This window comes from Pristiophorus japonicus, chromosome 1, assembly GCF_044704955.1.
Source record: "Pristiophorus japonicus isolate sPriJap1 chromosome 1, sPriJap1.hap1, whole genome shotgun sequence".
NCBI classification, from domain to species: domain Eukaryota; kingdom Metazoa; phylum Chordata; class Chondrichthyes; family Pristiophoridae; genus Pristiophorus; species Pristiophorus japonicus.
In genome coordinates this window covers 107289738-107311549 of record NC_091977.1, presented here as the reverse complement: position 1 = coordinate 107311549, position 21812 = coordinate 107289738, and the positions used below count along the sequence as shown (strand labels likewise).

Here is a 21812-nt window from a genome sequence, read left to right as displayed (position 1 = left end):
ACTGTGGCAGATGGATTTCAGTGCAGGTAAAGGTGAGATCTGAATGTTATTTAAATGGTGATGCAAAGAGATTTATGGATCCATGTACACCGATCACGATAACATAGTAGTCAGATACAAAAAATAATCAAAAGGACTAATGGAATATTAGCCTTCATAACTAGAGGGCTAGAATATAAAGGAGGGCAAGTTTTTCTACAGCTATACAAAGCCCTAGTTGGACCACATCTGGAGTACTGTGTACAGTTCTGGGTACTGCACCTAGAAAGAATATGTTGTCCTTGGAAGGAGTGCAGCGTAGATTCACCAGAATGTTACCAGGGCTCCAAGCGTTAGGTTATGAGGTGAGATTACATAAATTAGTCATGTATTCCCTGGAATAACCAAGGTTAAGGGATGATTTGATTGAGATATTTAGAATTTTGAAAGGAATTGATAGAGTAGATCGAGAGAAAAATTTCCGCTGATGGGAGAGTCTAGTACAAGGGGACGAAACCTAGAATCAGGGCCAGGCCATTCAGGAGAGAAGTTAGGAAACGCTTCTTCACACAAAGGGTGGTAGAAGTGTGGAACTCTCTCCCACAAAAAGCAACAGATGCTAGCTCAATTAATAATTTTAAATCTGAGATCGATAGATTTTTACTAGCCAATGTTACAAAAGGATAGAAACATAGAAACATAGGAAATAGGTGCAGGAGTAGGCCATTCAGCCCTTCTAGCCTGCACCGCCATTCAATGAGTTCATGGCTGAACATGCAACTTCAGTACCCCATTCCTGCTTTCTCACCATACCCCTTGATCCCCCGAGTAGTAAGGACTTCATCTAACTCCTTCTTGAATATATTTAGTGAATTGGCCTCAGCAACTTTCTGTGGTAGAGAATTCCACAGGTTCACCACTCTCTGGGTGAAGAAGTTTCTCCTCATCTCGGTCCTAAATGGCTTATCCCTTATCCTTAGACTGTGACCCCTGGTTCTGGACTTCCCCAACATTGGGAACATTCTTCCTGCATCTAACCTGTCTAAACCCATCAGAATTTTAAACGTTTCTATGAGATCCCCTCTCATTCTTCTGAACTCCAGTGAATACAAGCCCAGTTGATCCAGTCTTTCTTGATATGTCAGTCCCGCCATCCCGGGAATCAGTCTGGTGAACCTTCGCTGCACTCCCTCAATAGCAAGAATGTCCTTCCTCAAGTTAGGAGACCAAAACTGTACACAATACTCCAGGTGTGGCCTCACCAAGGCCTTGTACAACTGTAGTAACACCTCCCTGCCCCTGTACTCAAATCCCCTCTTTTTGAAGGCCAACATGCCATTTGCTTTCTTAACCGCCTGCTGTACTTGCATGCCAACCTTCAATGACTGATGTACCATGACACCCAGGTCTCGTTGCACCTCCCCTTTTCCTAATCTGTCACCATTCAGATAATAGTCTGTCTCTCTATTTATACCACCAAAGTGGATAACCTCACATTTATCCACATTATACTTCATCTGCCATGCATTTGCCCACTCACCTAACCTATCCAAGTCACTCTGCAGCCTCATAGCAAACTCCTCGCAGCTCACACTGCCACCCAACTTAGTGTCATCTGCAAATTTGGAGATACATTTAATCCCCTCGTCCAAATCATTAATGTGCAATGTAAACAGCTAGGGCCCCAGCACAGAACCTTGCGGTACCCCACTAGTCACTGCCTGCCATTCTGAAAAGTACCCATTTACTCCTACTCTTTGCTTCCTGTCTGACAACCAGTTCTCAATCCACATCAGCACACTACCCCCAATCCCATGTGCTTTAACTTTGCACATTAATCTCTTGTGTGGGACCTTGTCGACAGCCTTCTGAAAGTCCAAATACACCACATCAACTGGTTCTCCCTTGTCCACTCTACTGGAACCAAGGCAGGTGGATGGAGTTAAGATACAGATCAGCCATGATCTCATTGAATGACAGAACAGACATCATGGGAACACCATTGTTTGCAATTCCCCTTCAAGCCACACAACATTCTGACTTCAACATATATTATTGTCCATTCATCATTGCTGGATCAAAATCTTGGAATTCCTTACCTAACACTAGGATGGGAATGCCATCAGCACTAAGACTGTGATGGCTCAAGGGCAAGGCCCATCACTACCTTTTTAGTCTCAGTTAACTTGTCTTAGAAATCAATAAATGTCTTACATCCATTATGTTGGAAGGTTTTTGATCGTTCTCTGGATGTGATCAGCCAGAAAATATACCCTGACCCTGGCCCTGTCCCTGGGACTGAGACTGGCACTGACTGAAGACATTAGAAATGTTGTTTCAAGATGTTCGCTAATTCAGCAAAAATAATATTACTTCATTTTCACAAAACTAAAAAAATACATTTTTGAAAGGCAGACCCAATGATTTGTTCCAAGTGGTTTGCTTGTCCTTGCTGACTTTCCATTCACTCCTAAATTGCTAGTCACACATTTGTTCTGCATTGTGGGGCTTTTGCTCATTGAGCAGAGTAAGAATTAAATAAATTGTAAATAATCTTCCTGTGAAGAAACACAGCAGATCTGAAGAAAATACTTGGGGAGGTTCAAGACTTTCCATGTGCACTGATCTTATTCTTGACTTGAGATGGGAAAGATTGGTTAGAAGTTACTAATGCTAATCTATCATGAGCGGCACATGATGCGAAACAGATATTTCTAAAGTATATGCACATTTTTCTAAGTTTTTTATGTCTGTAATGTTGAAACATCAGCCAGACTTATGACTTTTTATCAGCAACTACTGAGATATTTTTAAAAACAATTATTCTCAATTTTGGCACAATTGTGTGCCACCCACACATTGTAAATAACATTTTATTTATTCACATGTTTGCATTTCATTCTTAAAAGGAACTTGCTGAATTAATCAATAATAAACAAATACACAATTCTTTCCCAAATACACATTTTCATGAGGGTATTATTTCAGGACTGGTTGTGTTAGTATGTGTCAGAAGTCACATTTCAAATTGTTCAGTCAAATGGAAAATGTTGTTAATAAATAGACTGTAGTTACAGTTAATTTTAATTATTGCTAAAGAGTCACAATGCTTTATGGCTTTCACTTCAATCATACTTTACGTCTGTCTTCTGTCTTGCATAGAAGAAACATGCACATGAGGGAGAGGGAATGTACTGTGGAGTGAAAGAACATAGGTTCACAGTTGTGATTCTTCATAAGTGAATTCCAGATTGCCATCAGTCCAACATATTACTTTGCAAATACTAATTTAGTTTAATGCCCTTTTGTTGAATGCCTAGGTCCCATGGACCTGATGCTGTGTTCCTCAGTGATGGCCAGTGCAACAGAATGGCAGAGCTGACTCAGTCGCAGATGTTACATATTGCCATGCAGATAGCAGCAGGGATGGTGTACCTGGCATCTCAACACTTCGTTCACCGTGACCTGGCTACTCGCAACTGCCTGGTGGGAGAAAACTTACTGGTGAAGATTGGAGATTTTGGCATGTCTAGAGATGTGTACAGCACAGACTACTATAGGGTAAGTGTAAGTTGTCATTTAACTACAATATTACAATTTTTCTCTAATCTGTGAAACTACTTTAAGTAAGCATTATAAATGGGTTAGTTAACAGTAGATGTTCTAGTACTGTAAATCGCTATTAAAATTCAGTAGTGATATTCTTATCGTAGCAGTGATTATATTTGCAACAATTTAGAAACAACAGTATGGGTGTCCAGAACAAGGGGGTATAACCTTAAAATTACAGCTAGGCCATTCAGGGGTGATGTCAGGAAGCACTTCTTCTCACAAAGGGTAGTGGATATCTGGAACTGTCGTCCCCCAAAAAGCTGTTGAGGCTAGATTAATTGAAAATTTCAAAATCGAGATTGATAGTTTTTGTTAGGCAAGGGTATTAGGTGCTGTGGACATGGTGGGTAGATGGAGTTAAGATACAGATCAGCTATGAGCAGCTATGATCTAATTGAATGGTAGAACATGCTCGAGGAGCTAATGTTTATTTTAACTAACAATGTTCTTATGTTCCTAACATGCTGGAGCTTGTGACATACATCAAAGTTGCCCGTTGCGAACAGACTAACATCTGCAGCAGCTTGTGTGACGTCACTACACCCAACCTGACACAACTGACATATTACTCACGAATAATTCCCTTTCAGTCGTTGTGGTGCTTCTGACTTGCTGACTGACAGACTTGTGTTCATTGGACCAATCTGATTCTGAATTTTGGACTGAAATACAGAACTCCCTTTTTCTTTCAATGTTCCAGTTAATAGCTCCTGCTACACTCATTCTAAAAAAAACTATAGCTACTCTTAACCAGCCAAACAATCCATCTGGATCTGAGTAGAATAAAATAAGGCACATTGAAAACACCTGAGTAGAATTCAGATATGTTCAACTGGGATGTTTTCAAATTCAAAGGGACATTCAGCTAACTGATGCATGTGATTCCTTTTATTTGTTCTTAGGTAGGATTTAATGGTGGAACCTCCCATCCTGAATCAAAACGTTATATGGATATTCTGTCCCTATTACTTCACAGCTGTCCACCAGACTTGACTCTGAAGGATTCCTCATTCTGAGCCCTATTCTCCTGTACTTTTCTGGTTGTGTGACATCACATTCAGAACAGGATTCAGTATTGTTCGTTTTAACTAACAAATGTGATTAGAATACAACAATCATTAAACAGAAATTTAAAAAAAATGAAAATGCCAGATAAATGCAGCACCAGAAAAGAAGAAAGACAGGTTAACATTGGGGAATGAACCCCTCATCATAACACAGTCATTAACTAGAAGTAGGCATGCCCACATCGTGTATGTGAATGGCAAGATCCACAATAAGATTGGTCAATAGTGAAGACTGACTAATACAGACCAGGCCAGTATACAACTATGCTATAGAAACCTCTCATCACCAAGAAGACTCTTTGTAAACTACTTCAAAGGTCAGATCATTCTTACGCTAATACTCCATTCAGACAAGCACTTTGGATGAACATGCTAGGTTTATTTGCTTTTGAAAAGAGAATGCTGAAGGGTGACTTAATAGAAGTCTTTAAAATTATGAAAGGTTTTGATAGAGTGGATACAAAGAGAATGTTTCCACTTGTGGGGAAGAGCATATCTACAGGCCATCAATATAAGACAGTCAGCAAGAAATCAAACAGGGAATTCAGAAGAAACTTATTTACCAGAGAGTGGTGAGAATGTGGAACTCGCTACCACAGGGAATGGTTGAAGCAAATAGTATAAATGCATTTAAGGGGAGGCTAGATAAGCACATGAGGGAGAAGGGAATAAAGGCTTATGCTGATAGAGTTAGATAAGGAAAGATGGGAGGAGGCTCGTGTGCAACATAAACGCCGGCATGGGCTGGTTGAGCCAAATGGCCTGTTTCTGTGCTGTATATCCTATGTAATTCTATGTAATTGGAGAACCCGTAGAGAGTCATTTTTAGATTCCGTGCTCCCGGCTGTGAGTCTCCACTGCTAGGAGCACATATCACAAACTTGATTTCCTGCCAGAAAATACAGGCATAAAATTACACCGCACCCCCTGTTACCAGCAAATTCTTATTTTCTTTTCCCTATAACTAATTCCCTTTTGAACAGAACCATATATTTATAAATGAGCCAACCCAGACCAAATCTGGATGTAGAAGAAGCCTAGTTGTGTGTTCTGATTACAGTATAATTCAGATCTGAAGGATAAGGGCCTTGTAGTTTTGAATGTCTCTGTAAGCTACACACAAATAGATCTCACTAAGTATTAACCTTCCAGCTAGTGCTCAAATGTTAGAGTTTGGCCTTAAGAATACAGTAGGATGCCACTCAGGCACTTGGACATGGCAGCAATATTCTGTAGGGCCCATAAGGTGGAAAATATACTCACAAACCTCGATTGTTAAAATCTCTAGATGGCCTAAAGTTCCTTGACCACACTCCACTCTGGAAGTATGGCAGAGCACGGGTTCCAGGCACCAGGCTTCTGTGGCCCTGACCTTTTCCCGAATCCCTGGATCAGGTGCCGTATATTCTAGGGTGAGGGGGCCATTAACTTTACAGTGGTACCTTAGCGTTGTGACACCTGACTGACCTTTCCAGTTGAAGTAGGCCTGTAAAATATAAATGTGAAAGAAATCCTTTGTTGCCAATAGGAGACTGGTATTTCCTGAAGTTCTGAATCCCATTTTCATTGGGATCTCATCATGCTGGTGTACATCATGTTGATGGCATGTGAGGCAGAACTGGTGGGATTTTTAACACACCAGTTCTGCCTCTACCACTGACATCTGCATGGAGCGGGGCAGACAAAGTAAGCACCTATAACCACTTCCAATGGAATTTTGTAATGGTTACCCAAAAGAGACAGAGACCTGGCGTGACCTGATCCCATCCCAAATTCCAGCTGACTTGCCCCACTTGCACTGCCTCTGTGCCTCTTCCTCCCCAGGGCCTCTGCATTTAGAAAGCTTTTTTTTATTAAGAAGTGCAGCTATAAAGTGGCAGTGTTTTATAACCCTAGCACTTTTTCATGGGCATTCTCTTGCTCGTCTGCTTTGGTGGAAGAGTCACGGAGACCATGCAAAAACAGCTTAACATGAAAATTCATCCCCACAATATCTAAAATCAGTGCACTGCTGTGGAATCATGAATCTTTAATTAACTTTAACATGCCCACATAGCACTGTATTACTTTAGTGGCAGTGGTGCAGGGAGTCTGTTGCTTCATTTATCTGCAATACTGTTTAAGGCTCTGTCTCCAACTTAGCCTTCAATGCCAGAATAAGTACAAATCTTTTATTCACTGTAGGTACTGTCATACAGCACAGCAAATAACTGAAAGTAGATGGGATGATGGAGCCCTAGGAGCAGATGTTAAAAATGACATTCACTAATCAGGGTAGAAGTTTATCTATGTGCTATCAGGTGAAATTCTTCTCTTTTCTGTTTTGACAGTATCATTAACATGAACTACTTAAATTAATAGCAAACAGGAATTCCATCCAAACATGTCACCAATCTGCTATAAATAATTCACTGAGGAACTTTCAATCTAGATGAATTTATCTACACATATATTGTTTATATAATAAGCAGACCAGTCGCCCTCTGATCTGATCAGTGTAGACGCCGTATATCCCACCAGTGCGGAAGGTATGTTTCATATCTGGTCAGTGTAGAAGGAGTGGGGATAAACATCATTGGCCTTGCTTTGTAAGCGGGATTGTGGTGAAGTGGCCGCTGGTGACGTCTGCTTTTGACCCCATCCAGGGTTGGAGGAAGTCACCACATTTATATGGTAGCAGCAGTTGCCTACACCATTATGGGTGTATTTTGATGATGATGATGATGATTTTGGGTATCCACCAAAGAAAGGGAGATGGAAAAATTTGTCCTGGCAAGCCATTGGTGTCGTAGCAGTCGAAAGTGGAACTGGTATGAGAGCTGTAATAATGAAATAATGCAGAGGGAGAAAGGAGTAAATGACTTTTCAGTCAAGCATGTGATTAAGATCCACTGCTTAAATGAATAGCAAATTTTATTAATGCATAAGAGCTTCCATCATGTGTTTATGAAATAAAGTGATGTTATGTTGTCCATTAATACACATCCTCCTCATCACCGCCTTCAGAAATCAGCTGAGTCTCTAATTAAATATCTGAAGCAGATCTATCATTTATTTGTTCAGACAGCAGTTTCATTCCAAGACAATTACTGAATTACAGATGTTTTTAATATAGCACTTGAAACTTTTTTTAAATACTAGCTCATTGTTTTGATTTGCTCATCAATTACATAAGATCTTAATCAAGAAAGCAATGCGTTCTGTAGTTCCTATATTCCCTGTGGTCAGTTTTATCATAGAAGTTACTGGTTAGGTTCTTATGAGGATGTTTTAGATGCAAAAGGATAGAAACATAGAAACATAGAAAATAGGTGCAGGAGTAGGCCATTCGGCCCTTCGAGCATGCACCAGCATTCAATAAAATCATGGCTGATCATTCACCTCAGTACCCCTTTCCTGCTTTCTCTCCATACCCCTTGATCCCTTTAGCCATAAGGGCCATATCTAACTCCCTCTTGAATATATCCAATTAACTGGCATCAACAACTCTCTGCGGCAGGGAATTCCACAGGTTAACAACTCTCTGAGTGAAGAAGTTTCTCCTCATCTCAGTCCTAAATGGCCTACCCCTTATCCTAAGACTATGTCCCCTGGTTCTGGACTTCCCTAACATCGGGAAAATTCTTCCTGCATCTAACCTGTCCAGTCCCGTCAGAATTTTATATGTTTCTATAAGATCCCCTCTCATCCTTCTAAACTCCAGTGTATAAAGGCCCAGTTGATCCAGTCTCTCCTCATATGACAGTCCAGCCATCCCTGGAATCAGTCTGGTGAACCTTTGCTGCACTCCATCAATAGCAAGAACGTCCTTCCTCAGATTAGGAGACGAAAACTGAACACAATATTCCAGGTGAGGTCTCACCAAGGCCCTGTAGAATTGCAATAAGACCTCCCTGCTCCTATACTCAAATCCCCCAGCTATGAAGGCCAACATACCATATGCCTTCTTCACCGCCTGCTGTACCTGCATGCCAACTTTTAATGGCTGATGAGCCATGACACCCAGATCTCGTTGCACCTCCCCTTTTCCTAATCTGCCGCCATTCAGATAATATTCTGCCTTCGTGTTTTTGCCCCCAAAGTGGATAACCTCACATTTATCCACATTATACTGCATCTGCCATGCATTTGCCCATTCACTTGACCTGTCCAAGTCACCCTACAGCCCCTTAGCGTCCTCCTCACAGCTCACACCGCCACCCAGTTTAGTGTCATCTGCAAACTTGGAGATATTACACTCAATTCCTTCATTTAAATCATTAATGTATATTGTAAAGAGCTCCCAGCACTGAGCCCTGTGGCACTCCACTAGTCACTGCCTGCCATTCTAAAAAGGACCCGTTTATCCCGACTCTCTGCTTCCTGTCTGCCAACCAGTTCTCTATTCACGTCAGTACATTACCCCCAATACCAAGTGCTTTGATTTTGCACACCAATCTCTTGTGTTGGACCTTGTCAAAAGCCTTTTGAAAGTGCAAATACACCACATCCACTGGTTCTCCCTTGTCCACTCTGCTAGTTACATCCTGAAAAAATTCCAGAAGATTTGTCAAGCATGATTTCCCTTTCATAAATCCATGCTGACTTGGACTGATCCTGTCACTGCTTTCCATATGTGCTGCTATTTCATCCTTAATGATTGATTCCAACATTTTCCCCACTACTGATGTTAGGCTAACCGGTCTATAACTACCAGTTTTCTCTCTCCCTCCTTTTTTAAAATGTGGTGTTACATTAACTACCCTCCAGTCCATAGGAACTGATACGGAATCGATAGACTGTTGGAAAATGATCACCAATGCATCCACTATTTCTTGGGCCACTTCCTTAAGTACTCTGGGATGCAGACTATCAGGCCCCGGAGATTTATCCGCCTTCAATCCCATCAATTTCCCTAACACAATTTCCTGCCTAATAAGGATATCCTTCAGTTCCTCCTTGTCACTAGACCGTTGGTCCCCTAGTACATTCGGAAGGTTATTTGTGTCTTCTTTCGTGAAGACAGAATCAAAGTATTTGTTCAATTGGTCTGCCATTTCTTTGTTCCCCATTATAAATTCACCTGAATCCAACTGCAAGGGACCTACATTTGTCTTTACTAATCTTTTTCTCTTCACATATCTATAGAAGCTTTTGCAGTCAATTTTTATGTTCCCGGCAAGCTTCCTCTCGTACTCTATTTTCCCCCTCTTAATTAACCCTTAGTCCTCCTCTGCTGAATTCTAAATTTCTCCCAGTCCTCAGGTTTGCTGCTTTTTCTAGCCAATTTATATGCCTCTTCCTTGAATTTAACACTATCCTTAATTTCCCTTGTTAGCCATAGTTGAGCCACCTTCCCCATTTTACCTTTACTCCAGACAGGGATGTACAATTGTTGAAATTCATCCATGTGATCTTTAAATATTTGCTATTGCCTATCCACTGGCAACCCTTTAAGTATCATTTGCCAGTGCATTCTAGCCAATTCATGCCTCATACCGTCGAGGTTACCTTTATTTAAGTTCAGAACCCTAGTTTCTGAATTAACTGTGTCACTCTCCATCTTAATAAAGAATTCTACCATATTATGGTCACTCTTCCCCAAGGGGCCTCGCACAACAAGATTGCTAATTAGTCCCTTCTCATTACACATCACCCAGATTGTGAATGGAGCTGAATCAATGTAACGAGAAAACACTTGTGTTTATAATATATAGAAATGATTTAGAGACAGGGAATTAAAGCAAAATCAAACAAAATTTGACACTAAGGCACATAAGGAGATATTCGGACTGATGGACAAAACTTTGGTCAAAAAGTTAGGTTTTAAGGAGCGTCTTAAAGGAGGAGAGCGAGGTAGAGAGGTAAAGAGATGTAGGGAGGGAGTTCCAGAGTTTAGGGCCTAGGCAGCGGAAGGAACAGCCATGAATGGTGGAGTGATTAAAATTGGGGATGTGCAACAGGACAGAATTGGCGGACGCAGAGATCTCAGAGTGTTGTAGGGCTGGAGGAGGTTACAGCGATAGTGAGGGGCGAAGCTATGGATGGATTTGAAAACAAGGGTGAGAATTTTAAAATGAGGCATTGCTGGACAGGGAGCCATAGGTCACCGAGCACAGGGACGATGGATGAATGGGACGTGGTGCGAGTTCACATACAGACAGCAGAGTTTTGGATTAGCTCAAGTTTATGTAGGGTGGAATATGGGAGGCCAGTCAGGAGAACATTGGACTAGTCAAGTCTAGAGGTATCAAAGGCATGGATGAGGGTTTCAGCAGCAGGTGAGCTGAGGCAGTGGCAGAGTCAGGCAAAGTTATGAAGGTGGAAGTAGGCAGTCTTGGTGATGGAGTATGTGGTTGGAAGCTCATCTTGGGGTCAAATGTGACACCAAGGTTGCAAACAGTGTGGTTCATCCTCAGACTGAAGTTAGGGAGAGGGATGGAGTCTGTGGCTAGGGAATGGAGTTTGTGACAGGGACCGAAGACAAAATCCGTCTTCCCAGTATTTATATGAAGGAAATTTCTGCTCATCAGTATTAGATGTCGGACAAGCAGTCTGACAAATCAGAGACAACTAAGGGGTCAGGAGTAGAGCTGGGTGTCGTCAGCGAACATGTGGAACCTGAAGTTGTGCTTTAGGATAGTGTCACAAGGGCAACATGTAGATGAGATATAGGAGAGGACCAAGGATAGATCCTTGGGGCACTCCAGAGATAATTGTGCAGGAGCAGGAGGAGAAGCCATTGCAGGTGATTCTCTGGCTATGGTTGGATAGATAAAAATGGAACCAGCTGAGGGTAGTCCAGCTGGACAATGGAGGAGAGGCATGGTCAACCATGTCAAAGGCTGCAGATAGGTCAAAAAGGATGAGGAGGGATCATTTAACATGGTCACGTGGGCCATTTCAGTACTGTGGCAGGGCGGAAACCTGGTTGGAGGGATTCAAACATGGAGTTGTGGGAAATATGGGCATCGACTCAGGATGTATAGCCAGAGGAATAGAGCAGAAATTTCAGGTGGTGATAATGGATCTGTGAAAATCACTCCTACAACCACACCTGGAATAATATGTACATTTCTGGTCACTGTATTATAGCAAAGATTTACAGACAGTTCAAATAGGAACAATCATACCGGTAACTGACTGGTGCAGTACGAGCATGCATTTGTCAGGTGCTGATGAACTTTACAGTAGAGCTGGGGACTTTGCTAACATTGGCATTATAGCAAGGTATCAGCAATGTGAGGTTATCCATTTTGGTGGCAAAAAGGAAGGCAGATTATTATCTGAATGGTGACGGATTAGTAAAACGGGAGGTGCAACGAGACCTGGGTGTCATGGTACATCAGTCATTGAAGGTTGGCATGCAGGTACAGCAGGCAGTAAAGAAAGCAAATGGCATGCTGGCCTTCGTAGCGAGGGGATTTGAGTATAGGAGCAGGGAGGTCTTACTGCAGTTGTACAGGGCCTTGGTGAGGCCACACCTTGAATATTATGTACAGTTTTGGTCTCCTAATCTGAGGAAGGACATTCTTGCTATTGAGGGAGTGCAGCGAAGGTTCACCAGACTGATTCCCAGGATGACAGGACTGACATATGAGGAAAGACTGGATCGACTAGGCTTATACTCACTGGAATTTAGAAGAATGAGAGGGCATCTCATAGAAACATATAAAATTCTGATGGGACTGGACAGGTTCGATGCAAGAAGAATGTTCCCGATGTTGGGGAAGTCCAAAATCAGGGGTCACAGTCTAAGGATAAGGGGTAAGCCATTTAGGACCGAGATGAGGGGAAACTTTTTCATCCAGAGAATTGTGAACCTGTGGAATTCTCTGCCACAGAAAGTTGTTGAGTCCAGTTCGTTAGATATATTCAAAAGGGAGTTAGATGTGGCCCTTACAGCTAAAGGGATCAGGGGGTATGGAGAGAAGGCAGGGATGGGGCAGTGAGGTTGCATGATCAGCCATGATCATATTGAATGGCGGTGCAGACTCGAATGGCCTGCTTCTGCATCTATTTTCTATGTTTCTATGATCCAATTTTGCCAGGTCCAGGTTGCAATAGATAGCATCTATGTTGTTTTGCAACTTCCCACCGTTAACACCCTCAGTTTCCTGAAGAGAAAAGATTTTCACTCTCTGAATTTACAGATTGTGTGTAACAACATGCAAAGGATCCTGCCTGTCAGTGTGAAATTTACTGTAATTGTGAGTCACTCAGCCTTTTTAAAATAAATTGTTATAGTATATGGGCAATGTGGGTAAGACCCACATTGCCCTAGTAGTCCTGAGGAGGTGGTGGTCGCCTTCACCTTGAGTTGCTGCAGTTATTGTGGCAATAATGCTCCCACAATAATATTGTGTAGGAAATTCCAGGACATTGGCCCAGCAATGATGAAAGAATAATGATATATGCCCAAGTCAAAATGGTTTATGATGGTAGGGTGCTTCGAGGCAACCCTAAATCATTGCTACTCTTATCCTTCTTGGTGGTAGAGGCCGCAAAGTTGCCTTGGTGAGTTTCTGCAGTTCATCCTGTAGATTGTACATACTGCAGCCACAGAGCGATGATGGTGGAGGATGAATATTAAGTCCCGTGATATGGGCACCCATCAAGTGACCTGCTCTGTCCTGGTTGGCTTTGAGCTTCTTGAGTCTTGTTGGGGCTGCTCTCACCTAGGCAAGTGGTGAGTACTTCATGTCATTCCTGACTTGAGTCTTGTAGTTGGTGGCGAAGCTTTGGTAGTCAGAAGGTGAGCTACCAGTCACTGAATACTCAGCCTTCAAAATTTAGCTATTCAAGGAAGAAATTCATGTCAATGGATGGCTTGTGGGTGACAAGATATACCCTCTTCTCCCATGGATAATGACCCATTAAGAGTTGCCCACACAGCAGCAGAGAAGTGCTACACGAGGCACTTCCTCTACCAGATGGTCATCAAGAGAGTCATTGCAATAATAAAGGGATACTTTTGAAGACAGATTGAAAAGGGCTCTGCAGTAAGCCTCAGCTAGTGTCCCCCTTAGTGGTAGCCTGCTGGGCTTTGCACAATATTGCCAAACAAAAAGGCCCAGACTTGGACATTCCTATGGAGGTTGCCCCAGCTGTCAATTTGGGCGACTGCTGGATGGGAAATGGAATAAAAAAATGACAATGAGGTCCTGCCCTTTCATTTCTTTTTTTAATTGTAGTTTCTCTATTAAGACCCAATATCCTGAAAGGTGATTGACTGCTCTTGCACTGCAAAAGGATTATGGGACAGAGGTGGCACTGCTCTCATGTGAAAGAGCCACTGCTGGCTGCATCTCTGGAGCTTGTGCCCAAGCAGCCTTCTGGTATCTCATATGTGCCACTGGCATAGTGCTCTGAGGGGAAATGACAGAGATTTGGCATGTGTTGCTGACCCGAGAGATGACAGCCTCAGGCAGACCGGTTGCAGCTCCCATCATTCCATTGGTCCATGGAGCTGACTCCCCACAGATCAGCATTTAGTATCATCCTTTTAGTATTGTTTCGTTTAATATAAACCAGCTATGAATGGGAAGTGTATTCATTAATAGTAACACCACAATAAATCCTGGTTATCTCAGCCATGATGTATCAAATTCAGTGCTGTAATGATGGAATCATAATGTGTTCCCTTCTATCTCAGGTCAGACTGAACAGACTGACATGTAATTAAGCTTTTCTGAGCCAAGGACTAATTTTGTGACATTTTTGTGAACTTAAAAAAAAATCAATCAGAGTTGTTAAACTGATCCAACAAGAGGTTTCATTCTCTTCAAAAAATGGTCCCAATGGTGGTAAAGCACTTGAAAATTTCAACATAACTAATTTTTCATTTTTTTGAAAATGTATCAGCTATTGGCACTTGTATTGTATTTAGAAACACTATACTTTCTCGAGAGAGTTCGTGCTCAAACGCCAAGGATTGCTGACAGCCCTCTTATGCTTTGGTGACAGAAAACAGTTTATCATTTGAAACCGACACATGGAAGCTATACGATTATTTGTTGCTCTCCATTAACAGGAGTAGTTCTGGATTAACGTTTTGGAGCAGATGTAAAAATTAAAAAAAATATATACCATCGCAGTAATTACTGTAAAATATGATTTATTCTGAATATTTTAGTTATATTTTTTATTTCAATGTTTTTTTTCCTTTTCCTTCTCTGCATTTTTTCCCCTGAACTAATTCTGTTTAGCTACAACCTATCATAACGCCCACTGCCGGGTTGCTAATGGAGGAAAACTACTCCATTGTGCATGCAGACAGGAGCACAATCTGTCAGTTTGAAACCTGCCTCACCTAAAGTAACAAAGTGGAGACATTTGTAGAATCGTTAATCCTAATTAGAGAGAAATTCATTTCCTGTTGTTTCATTATTGGATGTTTTATCTTGAAACAGCAGCATTGTCAGACTGTGACCAACCATTTTCTTTGAAACTCACTTGTGGAATACGCTGGAGGTGTTGATAGCGCGTTTTACGCGTTTGTTTCCATGGCAGCAAACCTCAGCAGCTAGAAAGAGGGATATATCAGACAATTCAGAGAAAAGTAATTTCTGTCTTTCAGATTAGTATGCAGTACCACACCAGGGTAGTGTACTGCTTTGCATCAGCAGCCAGATTTACACGACATGGATGCTGCACAGTGCATGGATGCAACATGATTTATTTTCCTTGCCTTAGCAAGTACCTAGACATCAATTCTAGAGTTTGTTTTAAGCAAAACAAATCTAAATTTATAAAAGCACGCTGTATTTTGATTTCTGCCAGTTCGGAGCTGGAAACAGCAATGTAGTTAATTCAGAATAAGATTTCTCAGTTTTTTGAAAAACTCAGAATTTTAATTGGGATCTGTATCCGCCATAGGGTACATCAAAAGCCACAGCTGACATTCTTTAAACCTTTCCATTTCTTGAAGCTTCTCTTGGTCCAGTGCAATCCTAATCTATAGATCTACTCCTGTTCACACCCACATATCCAAATACATTCACAGAAATTAACACACTTACTTGTCCGATCAATGTAATTCTAGAATTCTATGAACTACTATTGTTCCAAACTGCTTTACTGCTTTGTGTCATCTGATTATTGAAAAAGCAGGATAAATTTCATCGACGTTGCAAAAATATTACAAGATTTTATCAGTTAATTAAAGTAAAACTGTCTTTATAGAAAGAAAAGTGTGTGATGGGTGCCCATAATATCTAGAACAATATCCTGAACCATACAAATCTTTAGTCATGAGCTAACTAGGGGACGTGACAGCCCGAGGAGGTGAAATTCAACATGGGTGAGGGTGTAAAGCAGGCAGGAATGGATTGGCTGTTTGTCATACTCCCCACCTGAACTTCCTTTCCATTGATGTCAACGGAAGGAAAATTGAGCGGGTGAATAATAGGCAGTCAATCCTCTACCGCCCATTTTACGCCCCTTCTGAACCTGAACTTTGCCCCTTTAATGTCATGTTCACATTCAAACTTCTGAATACAAGGAACAGAGGTACACATACATGGAGTTCTACCTGACAATTTAAATCAGGTAACCTTTAACTCTACAGCTGTAATGGCATTTGATTACTAATTGATTTAAGGCAAAAGAACCAAAGGCGACTTAAGAAAAAACTTTTTTACACAGAGAGTAGTTGGAATCTGGAATGCACTGTCTGAAAGGGTGGTGAAGGCAGATGCAATCACGGTCTTCAAAAGGGATTTGGATAAGTACCTGAAAGAAAATAATTTGCAGGGCTATGGGGAAAGGAAGGGGGAGTGGGACTCGCTCGGGTGCTCTTGCAGAAAGCCGGCACAGGCTTGACTGGCCAAATGGCCTTCTGTGCTGTAACTATTCTATTACTCTATATAATTTAACCAATTAATTTATTTGATGCTCGTGGAGATTAGCGCTGTACTTTGTCTGAAATTCCACTTGCCATAAAATTAAGTTTCTGGCAACTACATTGTGGATAGTTTGACCGGAATTTTCTCAAGGGAAGCAGGTTGGGAGCGGGGGGCCTCCGAGGCAGACAGGAAACCCAGGAGGCCGGATTTCCCTCAGGCCCTGCTGACTTTAATGGCAAGGCGTGATTTGAATGTCAGGCCTTGGATTCCCACCCACAGCCAGCCAGATTGAAAGACTAGCTGACTGCGGGCAGGTAGGCTTCAGGTGTGAGGGGTCAGTCCGGGGGAGGGATCGCAGGGTCAGCATGGTCGGGATCGGTCGGGGGGGAATCTGGGATCGACCTGCCAGTATCGGGGATCGGAATGGTTGGGGGTCACCGCAGGGATCGGCTGGGGATCGGGGGGATCGGGGATCAGGAGGGGGTTGGAGGATCGGCAGGGAGTCGGGGATCGGGAGGGGGGGGTTTACGGGGTGGACCGGGGATTGGCAGGGGGGGGAGAGGATTGGGGCTGGCTACTGGAAGATTGTGTCCAGCCTCAGCATCGTGGTGGGGTTGGGGGAGGTCTCATGGTGGTGATCGTAGGCCTGGGAAGGTGATCGGAGGCCTCGTGAGGGAGTCCGATCGCGCGGGGTGGATTAGACAGGGACCCAGGATCGAGGTGGTAGGTATAAAGCCACTTTGATCCTGGATCAGGCATTCCCTGCCTTGGTTTACCAGCCGGGTTTCACAAATTGTATGAAACCCGTCCACATGCAGTTAAAAACAAAATGGAGGTTAAAAAAGAGGCTGCGAGCTTCATTACAATATTTAAATTGACGTATAGCCCCTGGGAGTGGGTTGGTCACCCCGCCCGTCCCGCCCCCATTCTGCCTCTGTTAAAACTGGAGGTGTGCAGGTTGGAGGTGAAATCAGGTCGGGAATCCCATTTCTAACAATTTAAGTGCCCCCACACTTCAAACCCATCCATTTCTTTAGGAGAAAATTCCAGCCTTTGTTTTCCCTTTTGAAAAATAACCTAGGTTCATTTAGATATGAGGGTGGTTGATATTCATAGTTGCACCTTCAGGCACAATACCATCTTTAATATATAACAGACATGTACCAGACCATTGCATTGGAATGAACTAAAGCGATTTTCTGCAATAACAAAAACAACTTGCATTTATATACTGAACATCTATGCTCACTCTGGACCTCCACCACAAACCCCCCTCAAATTTCCAGGTTCAAGAGAAATCCCCTCATTAGAATGACAGTTGCAGACAGCCGTGCCATGAGAAGCTCATTTGGTTTGCTGATTAAGAGTCCAGCATAACAGTAACTGTCTTGGGGAGTGGATTGCTCCCCCCTTCTCCATAGAAACAACTTCCAGTTACCCTCAAAGGTCTCCTTTGTAAGGGGCTGGACTGAAATTTTATTAAAAGAAATAATGAGTCATTGGACTAAAAATTCGCTGACCTTGCGACCGTTTTTTTGGCGATATTTCACCATTTTTCGCCAAAAATTGGTCGGCAGGAAATTCAGAGACGTCTTGTGGCGGTGGTTTTTAAGTCCCGCTGGGGAGCGGACCACGGCCGTGCAAGACTCAAAATATCGCTTTCGCCATAAAATTTGGTTAAGCGCGTACCCATATTTAGCGTGAAAAAAAACGGCAGTTTAAAAAGCTGCATTGCAGCCCTTTGAGCAGCGGTAAGTATGAATACCTGCAAAAAAGTAAGTTAAAGTTTTTATTTTTTAATTCTTTTTCAGCGATTCGATAGTTCAGTGTCTTGTGAATGTTTTGTGATTTTTTTTCAAAGCCTCTCTCGCAGCGGTATCAGCCTCGGAGTAAAGTTGCAGAAAATTTGTGGTTTACGCTACGAATCCTCGTGCAATGCGGATTTTTACCGCTGCGCAAATTGAAGCTTGAATTTTATGCCTCGTAGCAGTAGCGAAGCGAAAGCGGTATTTTTGGCGAAAAAGACACCGTTTTTCACCAAAAAAACAATTTCTAGCCCATATCTTTTGGGGTCCAGCCCATTATCTAGGCCTAGACCCCCAAGTAGGCCTCACTTTGATTGGTGATCAGCATGATGCACTTTGTCTCACCAAACTTACCTCTGCTGATTCTATAGCAGGTGCTTCTGAGGCCCAAGAATGTGGGAGCTGGGTAGAATTAAAGGGGCCGAAACTACCCCTTTGCGCAGTGCCAGTTAGCGCCGCTGGCCGGTGCTAACAGTGTACTAATGAGTTAACGCGCAAGTGCGGCTGCCACATCGACCCGCGTGGATTTGCCCCCGGGGCTCCACCGACGAAAAGTAGTTTGCACCGTGCCCCACGATTAGTGCATCTCCGTGGTGCATGCAAGGTGATGACGTCATCGCCGTGCGCAGCAACCGCTTTGCACCCCTCGGGGGAAATTACCCCGTGGGACGCGAGGTCGGTGTGCAGCAATGCCACCGACACTTTCTCAGTGTGGTGGCTATGGTGTCCTGGCCGCCCTTAAAGGGCAGGAGGTAGCGCGGCGGCTGCCATTTTTTTTTCCTGCTGGCCGACTTTTCATTCGGCCTGACAATGGTGGCTGCTGGTGTGGCCGGGCCGCCAGCATGCAGCCTGGCACCTCCTCCCCCACCCTCTTGGGAGTCAGGCCGCCAGTCTGGCTGACACCCTCCCTGGTGACCCAGTGGGTGCCAATAAAGAGGCTGCAGAGTTTGCAGCGGCCCTCCCCTTTAAAAGAAGGGGTGGGACATTGTGAGGTATCAGTGTGATGTGGCATGCCTGCATTGCTGCTGACGTCATCAGCGCTGCACTCATGTGCTGAGCTCGGTGCTGAGCGTTGCGCCCCGCGAGCGCCGCACGAATGCCCCGTTAATGCAACAACAAATTTTTTGGGTCAAAGAGTTCAAAACCATGCCGGTTTCTGTGCTTACCGTGCTGGCCCCAAAAGAAACTCCTAATTCGAATTATCTGCTCCAAACCCTGGTGTCCTAGCCAATATTTATCCCTCAATCAACATAACAAAAACAGATTATCTGGTCATTATCACATTGCTGTTTGTGGGAGTTTGCTTGTGCACAAATTGGCTGCCATGTTTTCTACATTACAACAGTGATTACACTCCAAAAGTGCTTCATTGGTTGTAAAGCGCTTTGAGACATCCAGTGGTCGTGAAAGGCGCTTTATAAATCCAAGTCTTTCTTTCATAAGATCTTTTATGTGCACCTGAAGGGGCAGACAGGGCCTCGGTTTAACATCTCATCCACAAGACGGCACCTCCAACAGTGCAGCACTCCCTCAGCATAGCAGTGGAGTGTCAGCCCAGATTTTTGTGCTCAAATCCCTGGAGCAGGACATGAACCCACATCCTTCTGACTCAGAAGCAAGTGTGCTATAACTGAGCCACAGCTGACACATAAACAGAATCAGATAATAAATATGAAGTATAACGAAGACTGCCTCTTTCCACCTCCGTAACATTGCCCGTCTCGGCCTCTGCCTCAGCTCATCTGCTGCTGAAACCCTCATCCATGCCTTTGTTACCTCTAGACTTGACTATTTCAATGACATCTTGGCTGGTCTCCCACATTCTACCCTATGTAAACTTGAAGTCATCCAAAATCGACTGTGTTATATATGTGTAAACCTGTATATACCAGTGGGTTCATCCACTGGAGTCCCAAGGGATCCCACAATCCCTTGGGAGCACTGGTACTTAAGGAGCCCTCACAGGCTGGAGAGGCACTCTGGAGACCTGCAATAAAAGACTAAGGTCACACTTTACTTTGAGCTCACAGTATCTAGTCAGACTCTTTATTCCTACATAACAGGCTGCTCGTGTCCCAATTCACACCAAGTCCCATTCACCTATCACCCCTGAACTTGCTGACCTACATTAGCTACCGGTTAAGCAACAACTCAATTTCAAAATTCTCATCCTTGTTTTCAAATCCCTCCACGGACTCGCCCCTCCCTATCTCTGTAATCTCCTTCAGCCCCACAATGCCCTAAGATATCTGCGCTCCCCAAATTCTGCCCTCTTGTGCATCCCTAATTATAATCATTCAACCATCGGTGACTATGCCTTCAGCTGCCTGGGCCCTAAGCTCTGGAACTCCCTCACTAAACCTCTCTGCCTTTCTACCTCTCTTTCCTCCTTTAAGATACTCCTTAAAACCTACCTCTTTAGCCAAGCTTTTTGTCACCTGCCCTAATTTCTTCATATGTGGCTCGGTATCAAATTTTTGTCTTATAACATTCCTGTGAAGCACCTTGGAATGTTTTACTATGTTAAAGGTGCTGTATAAATACAAGTTGTTGTTGTACAATAAAGTACTCGATCAGTCAAAAACACAAATGACATAAAGAATCATGCACTGAAGCAATTTATGTACACAGCTTTAAAACATAATGCAAGTTGGTGCAGGGAAAGAGGGAAAGGGATTGAATCAGAGTGAATTGTATTCAAATGCTCAATTATGACCAGTGGATGTAGACTACAGACTACAGATATGCCTAAAGAAAGAAAGTAGGCAATCAAGCAAAACAAAATGACAACATTAAACACAAATTGAACTTATGCTAGCTATTTACATAAAAACCGAGAGGGACACTGGACTACTTGAAGAAAGTCTATGAATGACTGGAAAACGAAAAAGGATTGACCAAAGGAATAAACACAGCGGCCAAATTCCCAGGCGGATAAAAAGTAGCAAGATGACTTCATTCTTGTGAAATCTGTAATCCGTTTCTAGGTCCATTTGTGTTTGTTCTCTCTCATCAATGAAGAATTCATCATCTATTACCACTTACTTTTAATTCTTGGGAAATTTGTAATTAGTTTCTTAACAAAGCAACAATGGACAGAAGCATAATTAAATTGGAAGCTCTACAAAACAGAAATAAAGCACAAAAACAACTCAAAATGAAAAGAAAACCCCTACTGAAGACCAAACACCTTCACAAGTACAGTGGCTCTGATTTGGCACTAAAAACATGGCATAAACAAGAAAATAACATTCTCAGAAGATGGCACTAGTTCAGAGTTTGCAATGTATAGGAATTGAAAGTGAAAAATGGATAGAAATAGGCAACTTCATTACTTAAATCAAAGTTAAAATAATATAATTTTAATAATGAAATAATCTTTTTAGTTTTGATCCTGTAGAATTTTATGATTGACAAATTTACACTTTTATTATGTAATATTCTATGGAAGAAGTTCATGTTTTCCTTCTGCAAGACTTACACTCAAGGCTCAGCCTTTGGCTGATTGGACAAGTTAGTAAGCA

The 21812-nt window shown here is 42.7% G+C and overlaps 1 protein-coding gene across 1 annotated transcript in view; it reads left to right on the top strand.

Moving 5' to 3' along the window:
* ntrk2a (neurotrophic tyrosine kinase, receptor, type 2a) overlaps nt 1-21812 on the top strand; it is a 596947-nt gene that overhangs the window by 541003 nt on the left and 34132 nt on the right. The window contains exon 15 of the mRNA XM_070861343.1: nt 3300-3540. Coding sequence (XP_070717444.1) covers nt 3300-3540 — 241 coding nt within the window. The remainder of the gene's footprint in view (nt 1-3299; nt 3541-21812) is intronic.